This window comes from Microcaecilia unicolor, chromosome 4 (genome assembly GCF_901765095.1).
Source record: "Microcaecilia unicolor chromosome 4, aMicUni1.1, whole genome shotgun sequence".
NCBI lineage: Eukaryota > Metazoa > Chordata > Amphibia > Gymnophiona > Siphonopidae > Microcaecilia > Microcaecilia unicolor.
The window spans coordinates 295,547,042-295,568,134 of record NC_044034.1 but is presented as its reverse complement, the minus strand read 5'-3'; the positions used below and the strand labels follow the sequence as shown (position 1 = coordinate 295,568,134).

Here is a 21,093-nt window from a genome sequence, read left to right as displayed (position 1 = left end):
TAGAGAAGAAAATTGATCTAGTGAGTGTGCCATGTATTCTTCTTTTCACCATTCTGATTCCTAGTTGAAAGATTCACCTTGCCCCATTCTTTCCCCTCTTCAGTTCCAGTCCATGTACCTTGCTAGCCACCGAGAGAAGCTTAGGTGTGGTGACGTACATGTATGGGTGGGATTGAGACTTGGTGGTTAGCCTTTAGGCCACCTGGTCAGGACAAGAATTAATCAGGAAGTGGTAAGAGGGGATGTGGGACACTGTTGTCACGTTGAACAATGTGGGATCTGTCTCTCTGTATATCTATATCTACATATCTTCAGACGTTTTGCAGGGTACCTGCTAGTGTGTGTATAAACATTTCCAATTTATATAGCACTATAGAGTATACACGGCACTTAAGAGAGACACCTGCCCACATGCTTCTCGGAACTGAAAATGTAGTCAAGACTGACAGAATGACATAGCATAGTTAAGGCTATAAGTTAACAGTGAGACTGTAATTGGGAAGAACTAAGCTGAGTGGGGAAGGGGCAATGTCAGTTGAGCAAAGTTGCAAGAAATCGGATTTCTTTGACGTCTATAGTGAAGTAACTAGTGGGGTGGGACTCTAGAACGAGTGATCAGGTAGAGTTCGCTTTAGAACAGGGATCATTGAATAAAAGTTGCAGAAACGGAAACTGTCCCACAGATCTTTTAAGAGAAAAAATAAAAAGCAGAATTTGAGGTGACTCCTGAGGCATAGGATGGGATAGGTGCCTTGAAGATAATTGGTGCTATATGTTAAAGACACTTGAAGATGTCACTTCAAACATATATCGGTTTGAAAGCACACAATAACAAAGCTGTCTAGCTGTCTGGGACAAGTTAGAGAAACCACTGTGTTCATTTGACCATAGTTTGATAGATTTAGAGATTAAACTTAACCAAGTCATCCATTGTGCAAAGGCAAGAGAGTTTGCACTCTTATGTGAGAGAGATAAGAGAAGATACATGTTGACTTATATACAGGATGGTGAAGGTTTCTGTTTACATTATTTCAGGCAGTAATGTAAGAAGATAACTGGTAGTAAGGGGCTCTGGAATAGTACTGCTTCATGGAGACCATGGGTTCCCTGCTTGAAATTGATCTGTGTACATCAGTGTTTCCCAAGTTGTTCCTGGAATACCCCATTACCAGTCAGGTTTTCAGGTTCTCCGAGGACAAGCAGGCCTATCTATTCTTAAAGTGGGTAACGCAGGCCACGTTAGCTGGCCCTGATCTTATGACAAACATAAGAAGAGTTTTGTGGAGCATGAGACACGCTCCACCACGCATGTGTGAATGCCTTCCTGCCTGCAGTGCAAATGCAGTCACCTCAGTTGCTTTTTTACCGTAGTGAGGAGAGTATTTTTTTCACCATCTCCACACATTGCTCAATCCAAGAGCTTCTCTTATGCCTTTCGGCGTGTTCTTCACCTTTTTGACGGTGCTTCCATTCACTGAGCTTTGTTTTCCCTTTCTGTTTTCTTACTTTTTCGTCGTCACAAGGCCTCTTTCGGGCCTTTGCTGGGTTCACGCCCTATTTTTTTTTCAGGTGCCTAATCCCTTTTTCAGGCACCATCACTTCCTTTAATTTAGCCGATGAAGTTTTCCCATCCATGTCCACTAAAGTTTCCAGTGGCTTCAAGCGCTGTATCTGGTGCAATCAGATGAACTCTGGAACAGACACCCATTCTTGGTGTCTCTAGTGTTTAGGGACCAACCTTAGCCCTGGAAACTGCATCCTTTGTCTTCATATGAAGAAAAGGACCCAAGTTTACAGAAAGGCTCAACGTGAGAAATGTTTTGGAGCCGTCCAGTTCCTCTGCATCAACATCGGTATAGACATTGAGCATCACACCAGCGTCGGGAACATCAGTGAGCATGGCTGCTGCTAGACCTGCAGATACTGGAGAGCAGTGGTGCATTGAGTGGGTCTCCACCTGCCTTGAGGCCTATTGCTGTGCAGAGTCCCTGGGACCTTCCATTATCGGACCCAACCCTGAAGTGGTGTGAGGATTCGACATCGTTCTCATCAGCACCAAGGAGCCTTGGTGACAAGTTTCAGGCTTAAGGTCAAGAAGCATCGTCCCCTCGACGCAGTTTTGGGGCACCAGGGATTCGGCACCTGAGAAGCGTCAATGCTGGGAGGACCGCTCTCCCTCCATATAGGAGGTACCAATGTGGTCTTCTGCCACCAGCCAGCTCCAGTATTGACCACAACAGATCTGCAACCTGTCTCTGAACCGGAGCCTCATCTTTTCCCGATGTCAACCCTTGATGAGCGCATGCGGGCCTTGCTTGCTGAGCTGCTTGATGGCCTTATGCAATGGAGTTCATCAGCACCCTGGAGTGATTGTGTCTACCCTGCCTCCCGTTGCGGCTTCGCATTGCCTTCAGCCTTCAGAGTGTCTGCCGAGACCGGTACCACATTCGGCCCTGATGTTGACTGCCACCCAAGCCGGGACCCCATTGATGTCAGTGGAGGAAGCTTCGCCTGAGTTGACAGGAACAGACTTCTCAATGCCATTCTCGAGGAAATGGCTCCTCTGCATCGAGGCAAGCTCGGTGTTGACCCTCCCTTAGAGAGGTTTTGTCTGACACTGATGAGGAGTGTTCATGGGAGTCAGAGGAAGATAACCGGTACTTTTCATCAGACAAGCCCTATTGGATACCCTCTGAACCCTTCCCTCCACCTGAAAGTAGAAAGTGTCCCCAGAGAGCCTTTCATTTCCATCTTTTGTAAAGGAAATGTCTGACACCATTCCATTTTCTTTAAAAATGGAGAACTAGCCTAGGGCCAAGATGCTTGAGTTTCTGGATTACACGTCTCCTCCAAGGGAGACTGTGACTGTCCTTCTCTACAAGGTACTCCAGGAAGTCCTTGTTAAGAATTGGGAGTTCCCTCTGTCGGTCCCAGTTTTGCCCAAAAAGAACAATTCCATGTTTTGGATCCACAGTGCACCTGGATTTGATAAGCCTCAGTTGCCTCATATTTCCATGATGGTGGAATCTGCTCTCAAAAGAGCCAGGAGTTCCAGGGGCTGTGCCTCGGCACCTCTAGGTAGAGAAGCTAGAACCCTGGATTGTTTAGGGAGAAAGATGTTCCAGGCCTCAATGCTCATCTCCCGAATACAATCCTACCAGCTCTTCAGAGCATCTACTTGTGAAACACTCTGCACAAGTTGATAGATCAGGCTGAGACGCTCCCTCTGGAGCAGGCCGAGTCACTTTGCCACTTGGCCAAGTAGCAGAAGGCATGTCGAAAGTACTTGGCCAGGGGCACTTACGACATTTTTGATGTGACATCCAGGATCTCTGCACAGAGTACAGCAATGTGCAGACTCTCATGGCTGAATGTGTCTGACTTGGAACATTCTGTTCAGCAGCTGTTGGCAGATGCCTATGCCAGGGGGGGATAACCTTTTCAGAGAGAAGGTTGAGGAGGTTACAGGCTAAATCAAGAAATATTTTGATACCATCTCTTGTCTCTCCTGCCAAGCGCCTTCTGCATCTACCTCCTGAGCTAGGAGGACTTTTTGGCAAGCCAAGGAGGGAGTCCCTATTGCTATCAGAGGTGTAGGTACAGCTCCTCGGCTTGCGAGCCTTCTCAGACTCAGCCCCAGTGCACTTGTTCATGTCAACAGCATGCGCCAAAGGCCCCTGCTGCTCTCCATGCAAAGCAAGGTACAAACTTTTGACTGGCTCCAGCAGAGCTTAGCCGCAGTAAAGGTTGGGTGGGGGGGGGGGGGGGGGGGGGATGCTGAAAATTTTTCAAGAAAGGTGGCTTCTTATAACTATTGACTGGTGAGTCTTTGAAATAATCCTCAATTGGTCTCAGAAACCTCCAAATTGTCCACCAAGAGGTCACTCGTTCAGCTCTCAGCACAGGCAGGTACTTGCAGAGGAACTCTCAGCCCTTCTGAAGGCCTACGCAGATGACTATTCAGGTGCTCAAATTGCTAGGATTCATTTTAAACTACCCCAAGTCCCACCTTCACCCTGCCAGCGACTGGAGTTCATAGGAGCCCTGCTTGATACACAGAAGGTTTGAGCCTACCTCTCGCAGACGATTGGGGAAACTCTTGTTGCACTCGCTTCCAGAGTTTGACACTCTCCACTGGTCACAACTCGGCAGATGTTGAGATTGTTGGGCCACATGGCTTCCACAGTGTACGTTACAACCATGACATGTCTTCATATGAGATCAGCCCAATGGACCCTGGCTTCTCAGTGGTGTCAAGCCACGGGGAGCCTGGAAGGTGTCATCCTAGTGTTCCCAGAGCTTGTAAGCTCCCTTCGGTGATGGACCAATTTGACTCTGGGACTTCCATTCCAAATTCCTCAGCCTCAAAAGGTGCTGGAAACGGATGCATCTCTCCTAGGCTTGGGGGCTCATGTAGATGGGCTTCACACCCAGGGTGTTTGGTCCACCCAGGAGATGATATTTGATTTAGATTGTAAGCTCTTTTGAGCAGGGACTGTCTTTTCTTCATGTTAAATTGTGAAGCGCTGCATACGACTGGTAGCGCTATAGAAATAATTTATAGTAGTAGTAGTAGATCAATCTCCTGGAGCTCCAGGCAATCTGGAACATTCTAAAGGCTTTCAGAGATCGGTTATCTCATCAAATTGTGCTCATTCAAACAGACAGTCGGGTTGCCGTGTATTACACCAACGAGCAGGGGAGCACCGGATCACTCCCTCTGTCAGGAGTCTGGATGTGGCATTGGGCTCGCCAGCATGGCATGTTCCTTTGAGTCGCTTATCTGGTGGGCAAAACAACACTCTGGCCGACAGACTGAGCAGGATAATGCAGCCACACAAATGGCCTCTCAATATGGGCATTGCCTGTGAGATCTTCCAATTGTGGGGAACCACCTCGGTGGACCACAAGGTCCCTCAGTTCTGTTCCAGGCTTCAGGCTAGGCTGGCCCTAGGAGGGGTCATGTCATGGCTCATAATATCAGAGCCATGATATTATGGCTGACCACTTGAGGTCAGCCTCCATTGAAGAAATTTGCAGGGCTTCAGTTCACTCATTCACATCACACTACTGCCTTGAGCAGGATACCCGACATGACAGTCAGTTTGGGCAGACAGTGTTGCAAAATCCGTTTGGGGTCTAGAATCCAACTCCACCCTCCTAGGCCCATTTTATTCTGTTCCAGGCTGCATGTTCACTCTGTATATAGTTTCAGGTTAATCTGAGTTATGTCCTTGCTGTTGCAAGGCCAAATTGTCCATGGTTTATTTGTAGTGAGTCTGGATGCTAGGGATCCCTACTTGTGAGAATAGATAGGCCTGCTTGTCCTTGGATAAACTGAAGATACTTTAGCAGGTATTCTCAGAGGACAGCAGGCCTTATATTCTGACAATCCCTTCCACCTCCCCTTGGAGTTGTCTCCTTTATTATTTTTCCTTTTTTGCTGTTATACTCAACTGAGGTGATTGTTCACCCAGCAGGGGGGAAGGCACTCACGCATGCGCGGTCAGTGTGTCTCATGCTCCTTAATGCTTGTCATAAGATCCCGACTGGACAACGCAGCTTGTGTTACCCAATTGTGAGAATATAAGGGCTCTGCTGTCCTAGGAGAATACCTGCTACAGGTAAGTATCTTTGTTATATCTGCAATGAATATGCATGAAAAGGATTTGCATATAATGGAGGCAATGTATGCAAATTAATTTCATTCATATTCATTGTGGATATCCTGAAAACCTGACTGGCAAGGGGGTAATCCAGTACCAGCTTGGGAAACACTGGTATGCAGAACCTTCTAGCAAATAACATTTTTGTTTGTCACTGGGAGCTCATGCAGTTTGATGTAATAGTGGTGTACATGACTTTGGATCTCCATATTTACTGTGTCTGTATGGTGATTGCTCAGACTCTGAGGCCTATTATAGATATAAAGATTGATACCATTTGCCATGACTTTGTGCATGCGTCTGCATAGAGTTTTGAATGGAAATATTTAACAAATGTGCTTTTACTCAGTGTTAACAATGCAGCTGGGTGGGCTGTTCCCTGTAGACTAACTTCAGTTTGTCACATTTTGTGGGTTGCACTGCTTGGCACACTCCAGTCGTGGCATGTCTGGTTTAGATGAAGTTGGATTTGAGATTTTAATTATAGTTGTTGATGATTAGTAGCTATGATATTTCCATTATACAGGAGTATAATTTTAAGACTTGATCCTTCTATATAGTTCTACAAATTTCTAGGTAAATTGTAATAATATTTATCGTATATACTAGACTATAAGTCGATCTTGTACATAAGTCTAGGGCAGTTTTGGGACTAAAAAGGTCCAAAATCTGTGTGACCCAATCATGTCGAGGCCATAAAGGAATGAATGAAACTTCAGATACTGCATGCAGTTCAGTTCTTACTGTTCTATTACCCTTGTCTTTCATGGACATTTTTTTTAAAGATTTAAATCTATGCTTTTCAGGAACCCCATGAACAGCATTTTTCTTTGTATTATTTTTCATTATTATCCATGGTTTTTGGTCTAACTGGGTGGAAGCTTTTGTACAGTTCATACTACTTTTCTAATTAAATTCATGTACTGTATGTAGGAATTATACAGAGCTAAACAGTAAAGACTTGCAGGATGAATCTCTGCAGTTGCTTAAGAATGGTTGCTTTCAAGTTTAGTAATTTTGCCACCTTGCACATATAAATTAACTACAGGCCAAGATATTTTATATTGGTTTACACATTAGAATGCTACCATTGTGCCTGGAGGTACTCAGTAGCTACTTATTAAAAGGGAACCACAGAGTTTTTCCCTTTTGAAACTTGTCTACACCTTAAACAGCATGCCCTCACTGTCGTCCCCCCCTCCACTGCACACCCTGTTGGCAGATGAGCTGCATCACAATTCCCCCCCCCCACCCCGCCCGCCCGCCCTCCATGTACCTTCAATTTTCAAATCTCTTGTTTACAGTTCCAGCACTGCAGAGTCTGCTTTGAGAGTGCCTTCTGACTGTCCCATCCCTTCTGACTCAACTTTGTTTCCACATGGGTAGGGCAGGTCAGAGGATTTGCTCTTAGTAGACACTGCTGTACTGTAAACAAGAGATTTGAAAATTGAAGGTGTATGGCCGGGGGGGGGGGGGGGGGGGGGGGAGGAGGGGTTTACTGCTACCATTAAGACAACCCTGGAGTTTGAGGACCTTTTTTTGAGGCAAAATTTCTTTAGTCGAGTATATACTATAAATCCTTCTTTCCTGATAGCCATTTTTAGGATTTACCATTCCATCTTCCAGTTGAGAACTTGTTTACACCTCTTGGAGGAAAGTTACTTAGGCTTCTGGGTAAAAAAAATTTAAACAGAGGACCCCTCTGCTTGTTTTTACTGTATTAATTTTTTATCAAAACATAGATTTGGAGGGGGGGGGAGTAATCAATGTGGGCTACTGTTAAGTTGGGTTATCTTACCACAAGTTGTGCTCTTTTTGTACAGGGTCCTGTTTTATGCAGTGAGATCCAGTGTTAAAATAGCACGACGTGGGATTGGTAGCACAGGTTGATAACCTCTCCCTTAGATTTCCAGACTTTGTTTAGGGCTGTACCGAATATTCATATTTGATTTAGCCACAAATAGTACCCCAAATACATTATTCATATTTGGCCGAATAGCAATTTAAATTTGAATACGAATAATCTGGGGATCTACTGAGCTGAATCCTACTGAAATAAACACTTGATCTTTGATTTCACATTTCTTTTATTATTATGTTAAAGCTCAATGCCCATTTTTCATATTTGGTATTTGTATAGTAAAATATGCTATTCAGTACAGCTCTAGTTGCTATTATTGAGAAGCTTCGGACCCTGAGAAGAGATTTCTTGTAGCTAGGACAGTAATGGAATTCCTGCGACACATGAAGCAGCGTTTAGAGAAATTCCTTTGGGTTTGGCAATATCCCTGCTGAGAAGTTTGTCATATGCAAGGGCACAGTTCATAGGCCCAGAGAAGGGGGCGGTAAGGAAAATGGCTGCTGCTCTTGGGCCAAAGAAGCAGGGCTGAGGGATAGTCTTGGAGGAAACGTTGCTTCAGCTCTAAGGTTCAGCAAAAGTACTTGAACTGTTTAGGAGGGGGAGGTGAGTGGGTATGTTTCAAAGTGGTTTATAGTTGGGGGAGGGGTTCAACCAAGGAGAACAGCTTTTGAAATGCATGTGAAAATATTTCATGAACTTCATGTGAAAACTTGTGAAATGACTGGCTGCTGGCCACAGATGGAAAGCAAATGAAAGAACAATTTGATTCATGTAAGCTAATGTTCCCATGCTTAGTAGTTGAGTGGTTGGAGTGTGTCTGAAGAGGCTTGCATTTTTTTAGTAAACCTAGAGCCTGATTTACTAAGGCCTTTCTCCCAAAATGCCGCATCTATGACAAAAAATGCTTAGTAAATCAGTCCTGAAATAGCTTGTAGTACCCTCCATCCCATCATGGATTGAAGCAAGACTAGAATGCGTTTTATTTTATCCATGCTTCTCAGTGTACTTGTGAAATTGTGTAATAAGTTAGAAAATGACCAGAGTGCATCCTGTAGTTCAAAGGGACAAATCTGTCTTTAATGGATATTTATTTGAAAACGTGAAAACCCAGTTCTGCGCCAGAACATATATGATTGATGTGTAATAATTATGTTATGGGCATACAAAAGTTATATTTTAATGATGCCTTTGAGACAATCTATAAATGTTTTCAGCACCCTTACATTCCCATTTTTACATTTTCTGGTGTCATGGCAAACCTCCATTCTGTTTTATTTATAATTTTCCTTCATTGTCCTTATCCTTTATACCCCTTTCCTTGGCAGCATGTGTTCAGATGATTGTTCACTACTTGGACATTGTGGATGACACCACTGCCACTCACCATGGCTAATGGTTTGTGTATGACTATCATTAATGTATTGACCAACAATAACCATTCTTCCGTTCACAGTATCTCAATAGATATGTGTATACAAGAGAAGCTTTGTTTTAATGTTATTGAAGAACATCTCGATTGACAGATCCTCCCCTCACCCCTCAAAGAAAATTTTGATTTGCTTCTGTGGAGATGTTTGGTCACCACCATGACTGCTTAGTCCAAGACTTATATAGCTTTAGGCAAAGGGAAACCACTCATGAAGTTACTCGGTGCCTTGTTCTGAGTCACTGGTGATAATCAGTCACCTCCACCTGTGTGTGTTTGCTCCATTGCAGCAGCCAGTTCTTGTGGACTCCGTTTGCAGAGCTTATCGGACTACACAAGGCATGCATGTAGACTATGTGTGAAAAATGAAATGCACCTTCAGCATGCCCTGGTTTTGCTGTTCTCCATTTATTTCTTAATCATTTTTTTAAGCAAGAGAGAGGGCTCTTTTTTTGTTTTTCTGTGTAATGCAGTATTACTGTTCAGCACAGTCATTGGCAAAATGATGCTTAAAGTCATCAGGAAAATTATGCTTTCTTCCTTTACTGTCCCCAGAACCGCATCTTTCCAGTGTGATGTGTTTCAAGCCTTTTTGGGTGTTCCCATGTGAAAGATAAATGTAATGGAATTTGACTAGCCAGAAGACTGGATATTAAGAATACTACTTTGCTTCAGAAATGTTTGATTTTCCTGGCTATATTATTTTTGCATGTTTTTTTTCTTCAGCTAGTATTGCCAGTCAATAATACACCTTTTAGAAGGCCAGAAGACAGCTTTGCACAGTCCGTGTTGTGGGAATTGCATGTTAAGGATATTAATCACCCTTCAATTAAAAAAAAAAAAAAAAAGAGTACTTCATTAAGAAACGGTGTTTGTGACAGGACTATTTTCTGGCACTGCAACTTCTGAAAGAGTGTATAGAAACTAGGGCTGTACCAAATATTTGTATTTGACCCCGAATACATTATTTGTGTTTGGTACAGCTCTAAGAGGAACACCACATGATACTATAGCACAGCATCTTCCTTATATGCACAAGAGGGAAGACACTGTGCTATAGTACAGTGTGGTGTTTCTATATATTCTTTCATGAGAGTTGCATAGCCAGAAGATAGAGCTGTTCAAAACTATTTTTTTCTTGAGAAAGTGTATGCATTTCAATTGATGGAACAAAGATGGCACACATTACTTCTAAGGTGTAGTCTTACCGCTGATGACAGGTAGAAGCTAAAACTCAGCCTTGTTGAGTTTTAACATCACCTCTGTTATCTTTGTTTTTATATGTTTGCTTTTTTATATTAAAAATAGATTATGTATTTTTTACTTGCCATGTGGACTTCTCAGTCTAGGGCAAACCTTAAATCGTTATCTGTAGACTGTTGCTATATGTATACAGGTGAGTCTTGTCATTGGAGAGAGCCTTTCCTGGACTTTTGGATTATTTCATGACATGTCTATATCAGCTGGCCTTCTCAAGGTCTTTCTGTATTTCAGACATCAGTTTAGGCTCCAGAAGCTCTCCCTTGCCTGTAGAGACACTTCCAGTATATCAGCCTTGCACCTCTGATGCAGTGTCCAGCTCCCTCGTGGAGATGAACCTTTCCTTCTCCTGGTTTTACCCATTGCTGAAGATGTTAACTTTGTGCATTTCCATTAGTGCTCTCACCATTCTAGTTTTTACTAACTGTGATTGGGTCTTTTCTGTCTTCTCCCTGCTGCATCACCTCCACTCCCTTTTCCCAGATCTTGCCGTGTTCATGGAGCGACTGAGAGTGCTAACAGTAGGAGGTATGCAAATGGTGTGTCTAACCATTTCTGGGCATCAGGTCTTAATTGAACTGATGATTGAACTAACCCAGGCATGCACAGATGGGGTAAATATACAGTAGAGGCACGTATCAAGTTCTGGTGTTGAAGCATCGCATGTCATTGTGGCTGATCAAGGGCTTTCCTGTTTTATTAAAAAAAAAATTTATTTGTTAAGAAATATTCTTTCAAATGGACTAGCCTATATCAAATGACCTGCATTTCTTTGCTCTTCTGTATAATGGGGCTTAGATAACTGCTGTGGCAATTCATTGGCTTGGCCGGCAGGGGTGTTGGAACTAAAACGATCTTGAATAGTGTCACAGCAGGTGAAAACATAGGGTAATACCAATGGAGAAAAACAGGGGCAAGAAGGATAAACAGGTCAAAGGTATATTTCTCAACAAATGTAATGTTACTAGTAAATACCTTAAACAGGTGAGAAATGTTAAATGTACAAGCAGCCTTTCATCACGAGGTCATGCAGTGTGTTCATTCTAATCACTGAAACTTTATACATGTCGAACATGTAAACTGAACAATTTTATACAAAGATAGAGAAATGAAATGGGTTTTTTTTTTGTTTTGTTTTAAAGCAGCAGTACTAGGTGGGCATCCTAACCTGCATCTGTCATTTCCATTTTTGCTGAAGTCCCTTTTGTCTGGGTTTGAATTAACAGAATTTATTTGCTACGTGTCTTAATGCAGCCACAGCACTTCCTTTTTAAATAGTCTCCAAGTCTATTCTCACAGCTCTCATTGCAGAGTTTGTGCCTTATATATACTGAATACATTGCCTGATAACACTGAGTGATAGATCAGGGAACTGATTTATCTGGGTTCATAGGGTGGGGGTGGCTCAATAGCTTTCTAAAAGCTTTAAAAATTCAGAAGTTTATTAAAAATCAAGAGGAGAATTGCCCACTGAATTATTTAATGTTCTACTGTACTGCTTCCTTAAAATAACCATACCTTTTTATGTAAGTCTTTATGATGTCAGTGTTTACATTTTTTAAGCCATTTGTTTCATACCCTTTCATTCTCATGTTGAGTCTGCCAACAAGCATTGTGTACGTGCCTCTTATGTTTCTGCCACTGTGACATGCCATATCTCTCAGAAGCTCCTTGCACCTCTGTTTTTACAGATATACCGAAGAAAGACATGTTTTCATTTTGCCATTACTTGGATTAGATGTGCATCTTACCCTGTCTAATACATGTTTATAGCTGCTTGTTGTGTTAACATTTTTCACATTGTTCATCTTTGCAAATTGGAAAAAAATAACCACAGTGTGATTTGAAAATTGTATGTTGTATATTCTTCAGGTAAAACAAACTGGGCCACACAACTGAAGCGCTTTTAGACAATGACTTCTAGAAAATTTGTTCTGTAGAAGATTTTTATATCTGTGTATCTATAATTCTTATTATTTAGCTTATTACATTTCTATACCTTCTCATTGACCAAAGGTCATTTGAGGCTGTTTTTAAAATTAATCACAGTAAAACAATTAAAAATAATGTAAGAAACCAACAAATAGACCATCAAAACCCCAAGGGGTTGGGGCTGGAGACAAATCCCACTACTGATGCTTATGATCTTGGGCAAGTCATTTTAACTCTTCATTGCCTGAGGTACAAAATTAGGTTGTAAGTCCTCCAGGGACATACCTAGTGTACCTGAATGTAACTCACCTTGAGCTACTACTGAAAAACATGTGAGCAAAATCCAAACAATAATAATAATAAGCATTCACATGCTATGTCCCCAAAGACAAAACCCCACTTGTCAAATAATCTTGCCCTCTCCACCTGAGAGAATTGCATCTCATTGAAAATCATGGTGGTGGGTAACTGATGAAGAAAATATAGAGAATTCCAGAGACTAGGTAAAGTCATGCAAGAGAGGGAAGGGTTGTAGCCAAAGAAACCAATCAAAACAAAAGCTACCACTACCTTTTCCTCTTCAAATCTATCTCTTCAAAAACTCTATGAATAACCACATGAACTATAGATGCCGTCTCCACATTGCACAACACTATTGTAAGTCCACCAAAATGTAAACTGTAAGCCACTTTGAACCAAAACTTGTTTTTGGATAATAGTGGAATAAAGGAATGCATGCATAAATAAATAAATTGTTGACACCTTTGTACACTCAGATTTATTGTGGCATAAGTGTTTAAGGATAAGAGTCCACTTTCATCAGATGCTAGTACCAGGTCTGTTACAGGAAAGCTTTTCTTGCTACTACAGATTAACACAGCTATATCCATATGGGCCCTTTTTATAAGTTACACTAAAGACTCCATTGAAATGGATTTAAAGGTTTACTCCATCTTAAGACAAGCTATTATTTTCTTTTGCAAAGACCCAGTCTTCCAGTGAAGTTTATCAATGTTTGTTGTGTGTTCTCCATTTTTTCACTTAATATTCTTGTGTTGAGTATTAGTGGTAGTACTAATCACTTCTATAGTGCCACTAGATAAACTCAGTGCTGTACACTTTATATGCAGTTACTTTCTTCCTCCCCAGGGCAATGGAGAATTAAGTGACTTGCCCAAGGTCGCAAGGAACTGTGGTGAGAATTGAACCCAGGTCACCAGGATCAAAGCCTGCTGCTACTACTACTAATCATTTCTATAGTGGTGCTAGATGTACACATTTCTGTACACTTTATATGCAGGTACTTTGTCCATAGGGGGCTTACAATCTATGTTTGTATACCTGGGGTAATGGAGGGTTAAGTGACTTGCCCAGAGTCACAAAGACCTGCAGTGGGAATCGAACCAAGTTCCCCAGGTTCTCAGGCCACTGCACTAACCACTAGGCTGCTACTCCACTTGAGAGTCTGGACTGAGCAGAGAGGAAGAAGGCAACCAACGAACTAGAAAGTTGTAAGGGAGAGGAGAGACTCCTATGAGCTTCCTGCTGGGTTTTCATTGCTGACCAAGTGATAAATAGTTTAGTAAAGTATGCAGTCCCATTCTTTTAGACATCCTATATCAATCCAAACAGTTATAAGATTAGTCATTTTGTTACTGTAAAGCATTATGGGTTTCTGTATTTGTTGAGGTATGCTGGCTGAAATCTATGTGCATTCTTGCTGTGAGTGCCATGCCACTCTAACATCAAAAGAGATATGTGGCTACATTCAGGAATAAGACTTTTAGAATTCTCAATCTTATAAAGTAAATTTTGTACATGACCAAGTTCATTTGATGCCTCTCAGTCAGATGCCGGATAAAGTATTCAAGCTACTGTACACTGTAAGCTGGGATTTTGCATTTAGCATATGCACCTGCAAATGCTCACATGGATGAAATACGTGGGTCAGAGTGCACCCATATATTTCTGTAGGCATGTTTACAACTGTTTGCTGCTTTGTTCAGGTGCACTGTTGCCATGTACTTTTTAGTTTGAATTTCATATATTGTTAATGTTATCTGGCAAAGAGCTGCCTTGCTGTGTTAACAACTCATGGTTGTCTGGTTTCTTGCAAGCTGTAACAAGGCTTGTTTATTACTGGTAACTAATGGTATCTTCTAACTTGGGAATGGCCAGATAGCTGCAGGTTTGAGAGGAGAGTTTTCAGTTCCATGCAAATCATTCTATGAACCGTGGGTCAGTTATCTGATTACTTTGGAAAAGAGAAAAAAAAGTCCCTGGAACAGACTCTGCAAAGTATACCAATGAGCCTGGATCCAGAAGCCATTCTTCTGAATTAGTTCTACACTGGGGAGCCTCCAGCTAATCGGAGCTTAGGGCCATTTTAACTAAGGTGTGATAGGCCTAATGGGAGCCTACCGCATGGTAAAAGGGCATTACCGCAGCATGCGCCGAGATGTCCCTTAGTATGACCAGCAGCGTGTGCTACTTCCGCAGTAAAAAAAAAATGTATTTTTTGCTGAGGGAAGCATGCCCGGGGCGGAGACTAGGCGTGCCTGCGCTAATCAGGTAGCGTGGGCACACTATCACGTGCTACCTGATTTAGTGCAGGATTAGCATGGGAGACTAAGGGCTTCCAGCTGTAATGGCCACACACTAATGGGGAAATTAGTGCATGGCCATTTAAAAAAACAAACAAACTCTACTGTGGCCATTTTACCAATACTCAAAAAAGTGGCCGAAGCGTGTGGCAAACCCATGAGTTAATCGCAGCACCAGCCACTTTCTAGCATGCCCTTAGTAAAAGGACTGCTAAGTTTCTTTTGGTTGAGACGTGTAAACAGGATAGCAGTTACTAGGCTCTGTAAGTGTTCAATATGCTGTCATGCCCTTAAACCTTTCCCTTCTATTAATCCTACATTGCAGCTTTATTTTGTCTGGTTTTTACCTTCCCTAGGAAATGGGAATTAAAGTTGTATACAATTTATATTTGTGATCAGGGATTTAGAGTTTATTAAAATTTGATGTACTTCACTAGCCTTATTGGATCAGGGTGGTTTACAATACGATAAAAATATAAAATATCAAAGAAATGTCATAAAAATCAAAAGGTATACCCAACTCATTCATTCAAGAGTCAAAAATAAAAAAAGTTAAAGAAAATATATAAATACAGTACAGTCTAGATATCTGGCTATCTTGCATATCAGTCAGACCCCTCGGTGATATTTTCTGTTGTAGCACAGAGGGAAGTTTCATACCTGGGTCCCTGCTTTTTCAGTAAAACAGCACCATTGTGATTGTTATCCATTGTTTGAGGGGTTACCATTGTTTTCTGTATTATCTGACTTTTCTTTTTTCAAAATGTTTATTGATTGTCATAAAAAGTAAATATACTTAAATCAAAAGAACCAGTCAACAACTAACTTGTAACTTACCTGACAATGGTTCGGTCCTGTTTACTTTGGATAATTGAGACTTTACTGTATATAAATAGTGGGTAGGATGAATAATGAAGCATTCCAAGACCAAAAAAAGATCCATTAAGTGCCTGTTAAAACCTATACAACATTGCGATCACTAAAAGCAATGGCTGTCTTTGTGGCAAGTGTGGTGGTTTTTTTTTGTTGTTGTTGTTGTTAATTTTCAACCATTTGCATTTACAACACAATATAAATTGAAGGATATGCCAAAAAAGAAGTTATCAATGATACAAACAAAACAAAGAAAATGCATGCAGTCCATATCACCGGAAAAAGCAGTAAAAAAAATTCCACAAAAATAAATTTCAAGTGAGTATAATAAATAATTTGGACCCTATTTATAATCCATAAAATGCTTAGATATTTCTTGCCACCAGAAAGCTTCCCAAACAGGAAGGGTCCATGAGGACAAAAAGATTTTTCCTCATGTATAAACAAACCTTTTTACTAAAGTGTCGTACATTTTTAATGCAGGGGGCATGTTGAGCATCTGCTCTCATTCGCCGCACAGGGCAAACATGGTAACAGTGAGGGCTCATTCACCAATACAAAAATAAATCTTACCAGTGTTTCCCAAGTTGGTCCTGAAGTACCGTTTTGCTAGTCAGGTTTTCAGGAGATCCACAGTGAATATACATGAGAGATTTGCATAAAATGGAGGCAGTGTATGCAAATCAATGTCATACATATTCATTGTGGATATCCTGGAAACTTGACTGGCAAGGGGGTACTACTCCAGGACTGATTTGGGAAACACTGAATCATGCCTCTGCTGCTATGGTACACCCCCTCCTCTCTGATCTGGTTTCCCAATAAGCCCTGCACCTGCATCCAAGCCCCACCCACAGGTTCAAAACCCAGCTCTTCCCTGGACCTCCCATCACCCCAGAACGTATCTGAGGACTTTCCCTGGTGGTCTAGTGCAGTGCTTCTCAACCCAGTTCTCAGGCACACCCAGCCAGTTGGGTTTTCAGGGTATTTATAATTAATATGCATGAGAGAGATTTGTATGCTACCTCTTCAGGCAAATCTGTCTCATGCATATTAATTGTGGATATCCTGAAAACTCAACTGGATTGGTATGGCCTGAGGATTGTGGGAAGCACTGGTCTAGTAGACAGAGTAGGAGTGGTCCCCTTCTGCATTTTGCCTTTATATGGAAGGCTGACCCCTAGCAGTAGTACTGTGAGACCACTGCTAGGGGCCAGGAGGTGCATTTTGCATTCAACCAGACAGGATGGGAATGGAAAGAGACTGCTCCTGCCTCTTCCCACTAGACCACCAAGTAAATCTTGGGGATCAGATTGGAGGGAGAATTGACCACTGCAGAGGCCTTTTTGCAGCTGTGCTACAGGACTGCCTATAGTGCAGCTACACATCAACCCCATTCGACTTGTGGCCCTTTAGCCAAATAGGTACATGTAAATAATGGTGAAGGGTATGTTGCACGGCACTTAAAACAGGGATGTAACAATCGCTTATCTTTTGCATCAGCTCCTGATTTCATCCCCTTCCCTATCCTCTTAGGCTTATTTTATTGACTTCTTTCAGTCCAAGCCCCCAAAACTTTCAGCTTTTCACAATCGATGCAACATGTTTCACAGGGAAGCTACGTCAGGATCTGGTCCACTAAAAGAAAAAATTAGTCTCTGAAGAAACCTTAAACTTATAAACTTATAATTACAATTGAATACTGCAACGATCATACGTACTCTCTCATTCTTTATAATAATAATACAGTTAAATTTTAAAGTGGTTTACAATAAAACAGGAACAAGTACAATGAATGTTCAGACAAGTGAATGGATGTTACAAGTGGTATGCTGCAAGGATTGGTTCTTGGTCCTGCTTTTTTAACATTTTTTTGTAAGTGATATTGTGGAAGGGCTGTCTGGTAAAATTGGTAAGATTGGTTTCTTTGGGGATGATGTCAAATCTGCAATAGGTTAGACACCCCTGATGGTGTGGATAACGTAAGGAGGGATGCATGAATGGTCCAGAATTTGGCAGTTAAAATTTAATGTAGAAAAATACAGGGTCATGCATTTGGGTTACTGTAATCTGAAGGAGAGGTGCAATGTAGGAGTGAAGTACTTCCATACACAAAAGAGGAGCAGGACTTGAGGTGGGGGAACTATATTAACAATAATACATTTATATTCCACCAAACATCTTTCGGTTCAATGCGGATCACACATTAAAGATGACTGGACATTTCCAGGAATAACAAAACTTAACTTAAAAACAGAACATCCCTGAGCTACATATTCTATTTAACATTATTTAACACAAAATTTCTAAATAGGCAAGTTTTAATCTGTTTGCAGAATTGGTTATAAGACATTTCAGACATCAAGATATCCTTGATAGCCTTATCCAAATGAACTTCTTGATATGAAAAAAATATCAATTAGTCTAGTTCTCATATTTTTTTAAAGAAGGAAAGGTGAAAAGTTCTGAAATCCTGGTGACTCTTGTTTTGTTAACAAAAGCAAGATGATTCAATAAGTAAACTAGGGATAAGCCATATATAATTTTATAGCACAGGGAGCCAGTGGAGCATCACATAATAAGATACGTCGTCAAACTTTTTTAATGAAAAAATTGGGTGTGTTGCTACATTCTGTATAGTGAGAAGCTTCTTCACTCTCTGGATGCTCCCAAATAATATTACAGTAATCAAACTCAAAATCAAAGCCTGAACAAAAAGTTGAAAATGTTTTTTGTGAAGAAAGTGTTTTAAGCCTGTAAAATGTATTGGATATTTTCCTGCATTGATTATGTTTTGAAGTGTATTTCTCCTATTTGGCCAGCACATGGTGCATGTTTATGCTTAAAGCTGTTACAGAGGACTGACTTCTCTTTCTTTTAGTCAGCACACAGATCGTAGGAAGTACCTGTACTGATGTAACCAGTGTTTATTTGAAACTTGAGGGTTCTGATTGGCCTGGAGTTTGAAATTATCCAGCAGATGCTGGCTGTTGCTTCAGTTTCAGACCAGGAGAAGAGAGAGAGAGTGCTTTGCTGAAGCCCTGTTAAAATTAAAAAAAAAAAATTATTTGATAACTGGTGAACAGCTATATATGTCCTGATCTCCCCGGGTACTTTCTAGGAAGTATACACATGTTTACTTAGTTTTCTAATCTATTTTTCAGTTACTGTTTACTATTTGCATATTTTCTTTTTGTCCACGGTTCCAAGTTCTGAGAGTAAACACATTTGTTTGTTCGTTCTGCCTGTCTGGGCCGATAAAGAATCCTGGTGGTTGGTGTGTTGGGTCTGTGAGTGCTTTCTGGGAACTATGGGACCACTGGGATTGTGGCTTCAGTAACCTAGAAATCATTGGGGATAATTGCAGAGCGGGAGGCTATCCCAGAGGCAGTTGTGACCCATTCAGTGGGAGGAGGGTGCTAGTGTCGAGCACAAGCAGCAGGTGCAGGCAGACGTAAGCTGTGCTGGGGATACACCCTCTAAGTGGCCACGGGGTAACCCCAGGCAGGTGGCTAGGCGTTTCATGACAGTTTTGATCAAACTATTTCCGAATTCAATGTAAATTATGCAACAAAGAAGAATCTCTGGGTAAGTGTGTTAATTGTGTCTCTAAAGATAATTTATTATCTAACCATACCTCCAGAATATTAATGGAAGATTAAAATTGATACCGAGTTTGATTTATCATAATACTCTTTTCATCCATATCAGGCTTACAACTAATTAATATAAATTTTATTTTGTCAGAATTTAAGCTTATGCTTTAGCATCCAGTGTCCTATTTCTTTTAAAATGTTTTGCAATAACTCTAAATGCGAAATAACTGAAAAAGGTGATAATAAAAACTAGAAGGATACTAGGGTGCATAGCGAGAGGAATGACCAGTAGGAAAAAAAGAGGTGAGACCTTGTTTAGAATACTGTGTTTAACTCTGTAGAGGGCACCTTTTAAAAGATATAAACGAGGTAGTCAGACCATAAGACAGCTACTAAAATGGTTGGTACTCTTCATAAATCATATGTGGATGCTTAAAAATCTCAATATATATCATGCTTGGTGTTAATCATATAATAGGGTGTAGAACAAGAATGGGATGTAGTGCATCAGTATAATTTAAGTTTTACAGGGGTGGTTTTTACCTCTATGAATTGTAATTGCTCCTCACCTTCACAGCGGACTTGGGGGGGGGGGGGAGGGGTAGAGATAAGTCTTCAAGATGCTAAGCATTTTTGCATGGCTACAAACCAGCCCCAGGTCATGAATGTATGACATGGAGTATCTAGCTGTATGACTATAAAAGATGGTTGTGATAACAGTTCATGTTTAATTTGACAGTGCTTGTTGGTTATTCATTAGTACAACATGTAAATGTTGTGCATATTGCAAGAGTATGACACCTTGTCTTGTCATTTTGAGCACCTCTGCTGCTCCTGTATTCATATCCATTCTCACTTTCTTGAGTTTAGCTGTCCATGTATGTACTTGTGTAGCTCATTGGGTTTTTTTTTTCAAATTTGATTTGCTTTGTTATTTAAAATTTTGTCACGGTCCACATTTCTCATGTCATGACTGTAAAGATTATTGTACTGAGAGAGGAATAAGATGGATGGTGAGTACTGGCCTCCCAAGAAGTGTTTCTTCATGGGAGAGAATTTCACAAGTTTACTTGGTGTTAATTGTTCTGGGATTTATTCTAACAACCTGCATAGAAGGATTTGAGGAAGGGAAAGTAGCTTTAGTTTCCAGCAGTAGGATGGCTGTGCTGTAATTGTATCCAGTAGCCCACTTCATAGTTGCAGTTAGTAGAAAACCTTATTGTAGTGACTCTCAGCCTCTCATTGGTTTCTAGTTGTGCATTCTAGGCCTCGCTCTGGAACATATTCACTGCTTCATTTGATTTTGTTCTTTTTCCTTACCGTAATTGAGAGAAAAAAAAAACTCTGAAAAGCAACCGTGAGAAAGTTAGAGGAGATAATCTCTCAAATGTTTCTTCAAGTTCACAAATATTCTTCTAAATGAAATGCAGAAAAACTGTCTTGTGTTGAAGACGTGTAAGTTTTTAATAGAATTGTTTCTGAGTGGGTCACTGCTTTTCCAGATGCTGGACTTTTTCGCTTTCCTCTTGGAAAGTTTCCTTGTTTAGAAAAGGAAAAAAAAATATTTGCCCCTTACAATTTTCAGTATGAAAATGATCATGTTGGTTGTATGTAAATATTAAAAATAATTATTTGAAATAGATGTTTTCAGTTATATATTAAAGTAGAAATAAAGCTCAGAGTTTTAGGTAAGACTTTTATATTCGACGAACTTAATACATACTGACTGGCTCACTCCATCAGTTTGCTCAATATAAAGGTAGTAGAGACATTAGGCAATTTCTGTTTATAGCAAGACTTTTTAATGGAAAATTATGCAAATGTTTCCAGATTTCAGTGCAGAATTTGCAATGTTTTTTGATCGAAAATTGTAACA

The 21,093-nt window shown here is 40.9% G+C and overlaps 1 protein-coding gene across 6 annotated transcripts in view; it reads left to right on the top strand.

The window, feature by feature from the left end:
* The window catches only part of OGDH (oxoglutarate dehydrogenase), a 173,745-nt gene that overhangs the window by 76,316 nt on the left and 76,336 nt on the right, over positions 1-21,093 (top strand). For 4 of the 6 annotated variants that reach the window (XM_030201749.1, XM_030201752.1, XM_030201748.1 and 1 more), the window contains exon 5: positions 10,697-10,741. The exons of the other annotated variants lie outside the window; for them this stretch is intronic. In XM_030201749.1, the coding sequence (XP_030057609.1) occupies positions 10,697-10,741 (45 nt within the window). The remainder of the gene's footprint in view (positions 1-10,696; positions 10,742-21,093) is intronic. 6 annotated transcript variants of the gene reach the window in all.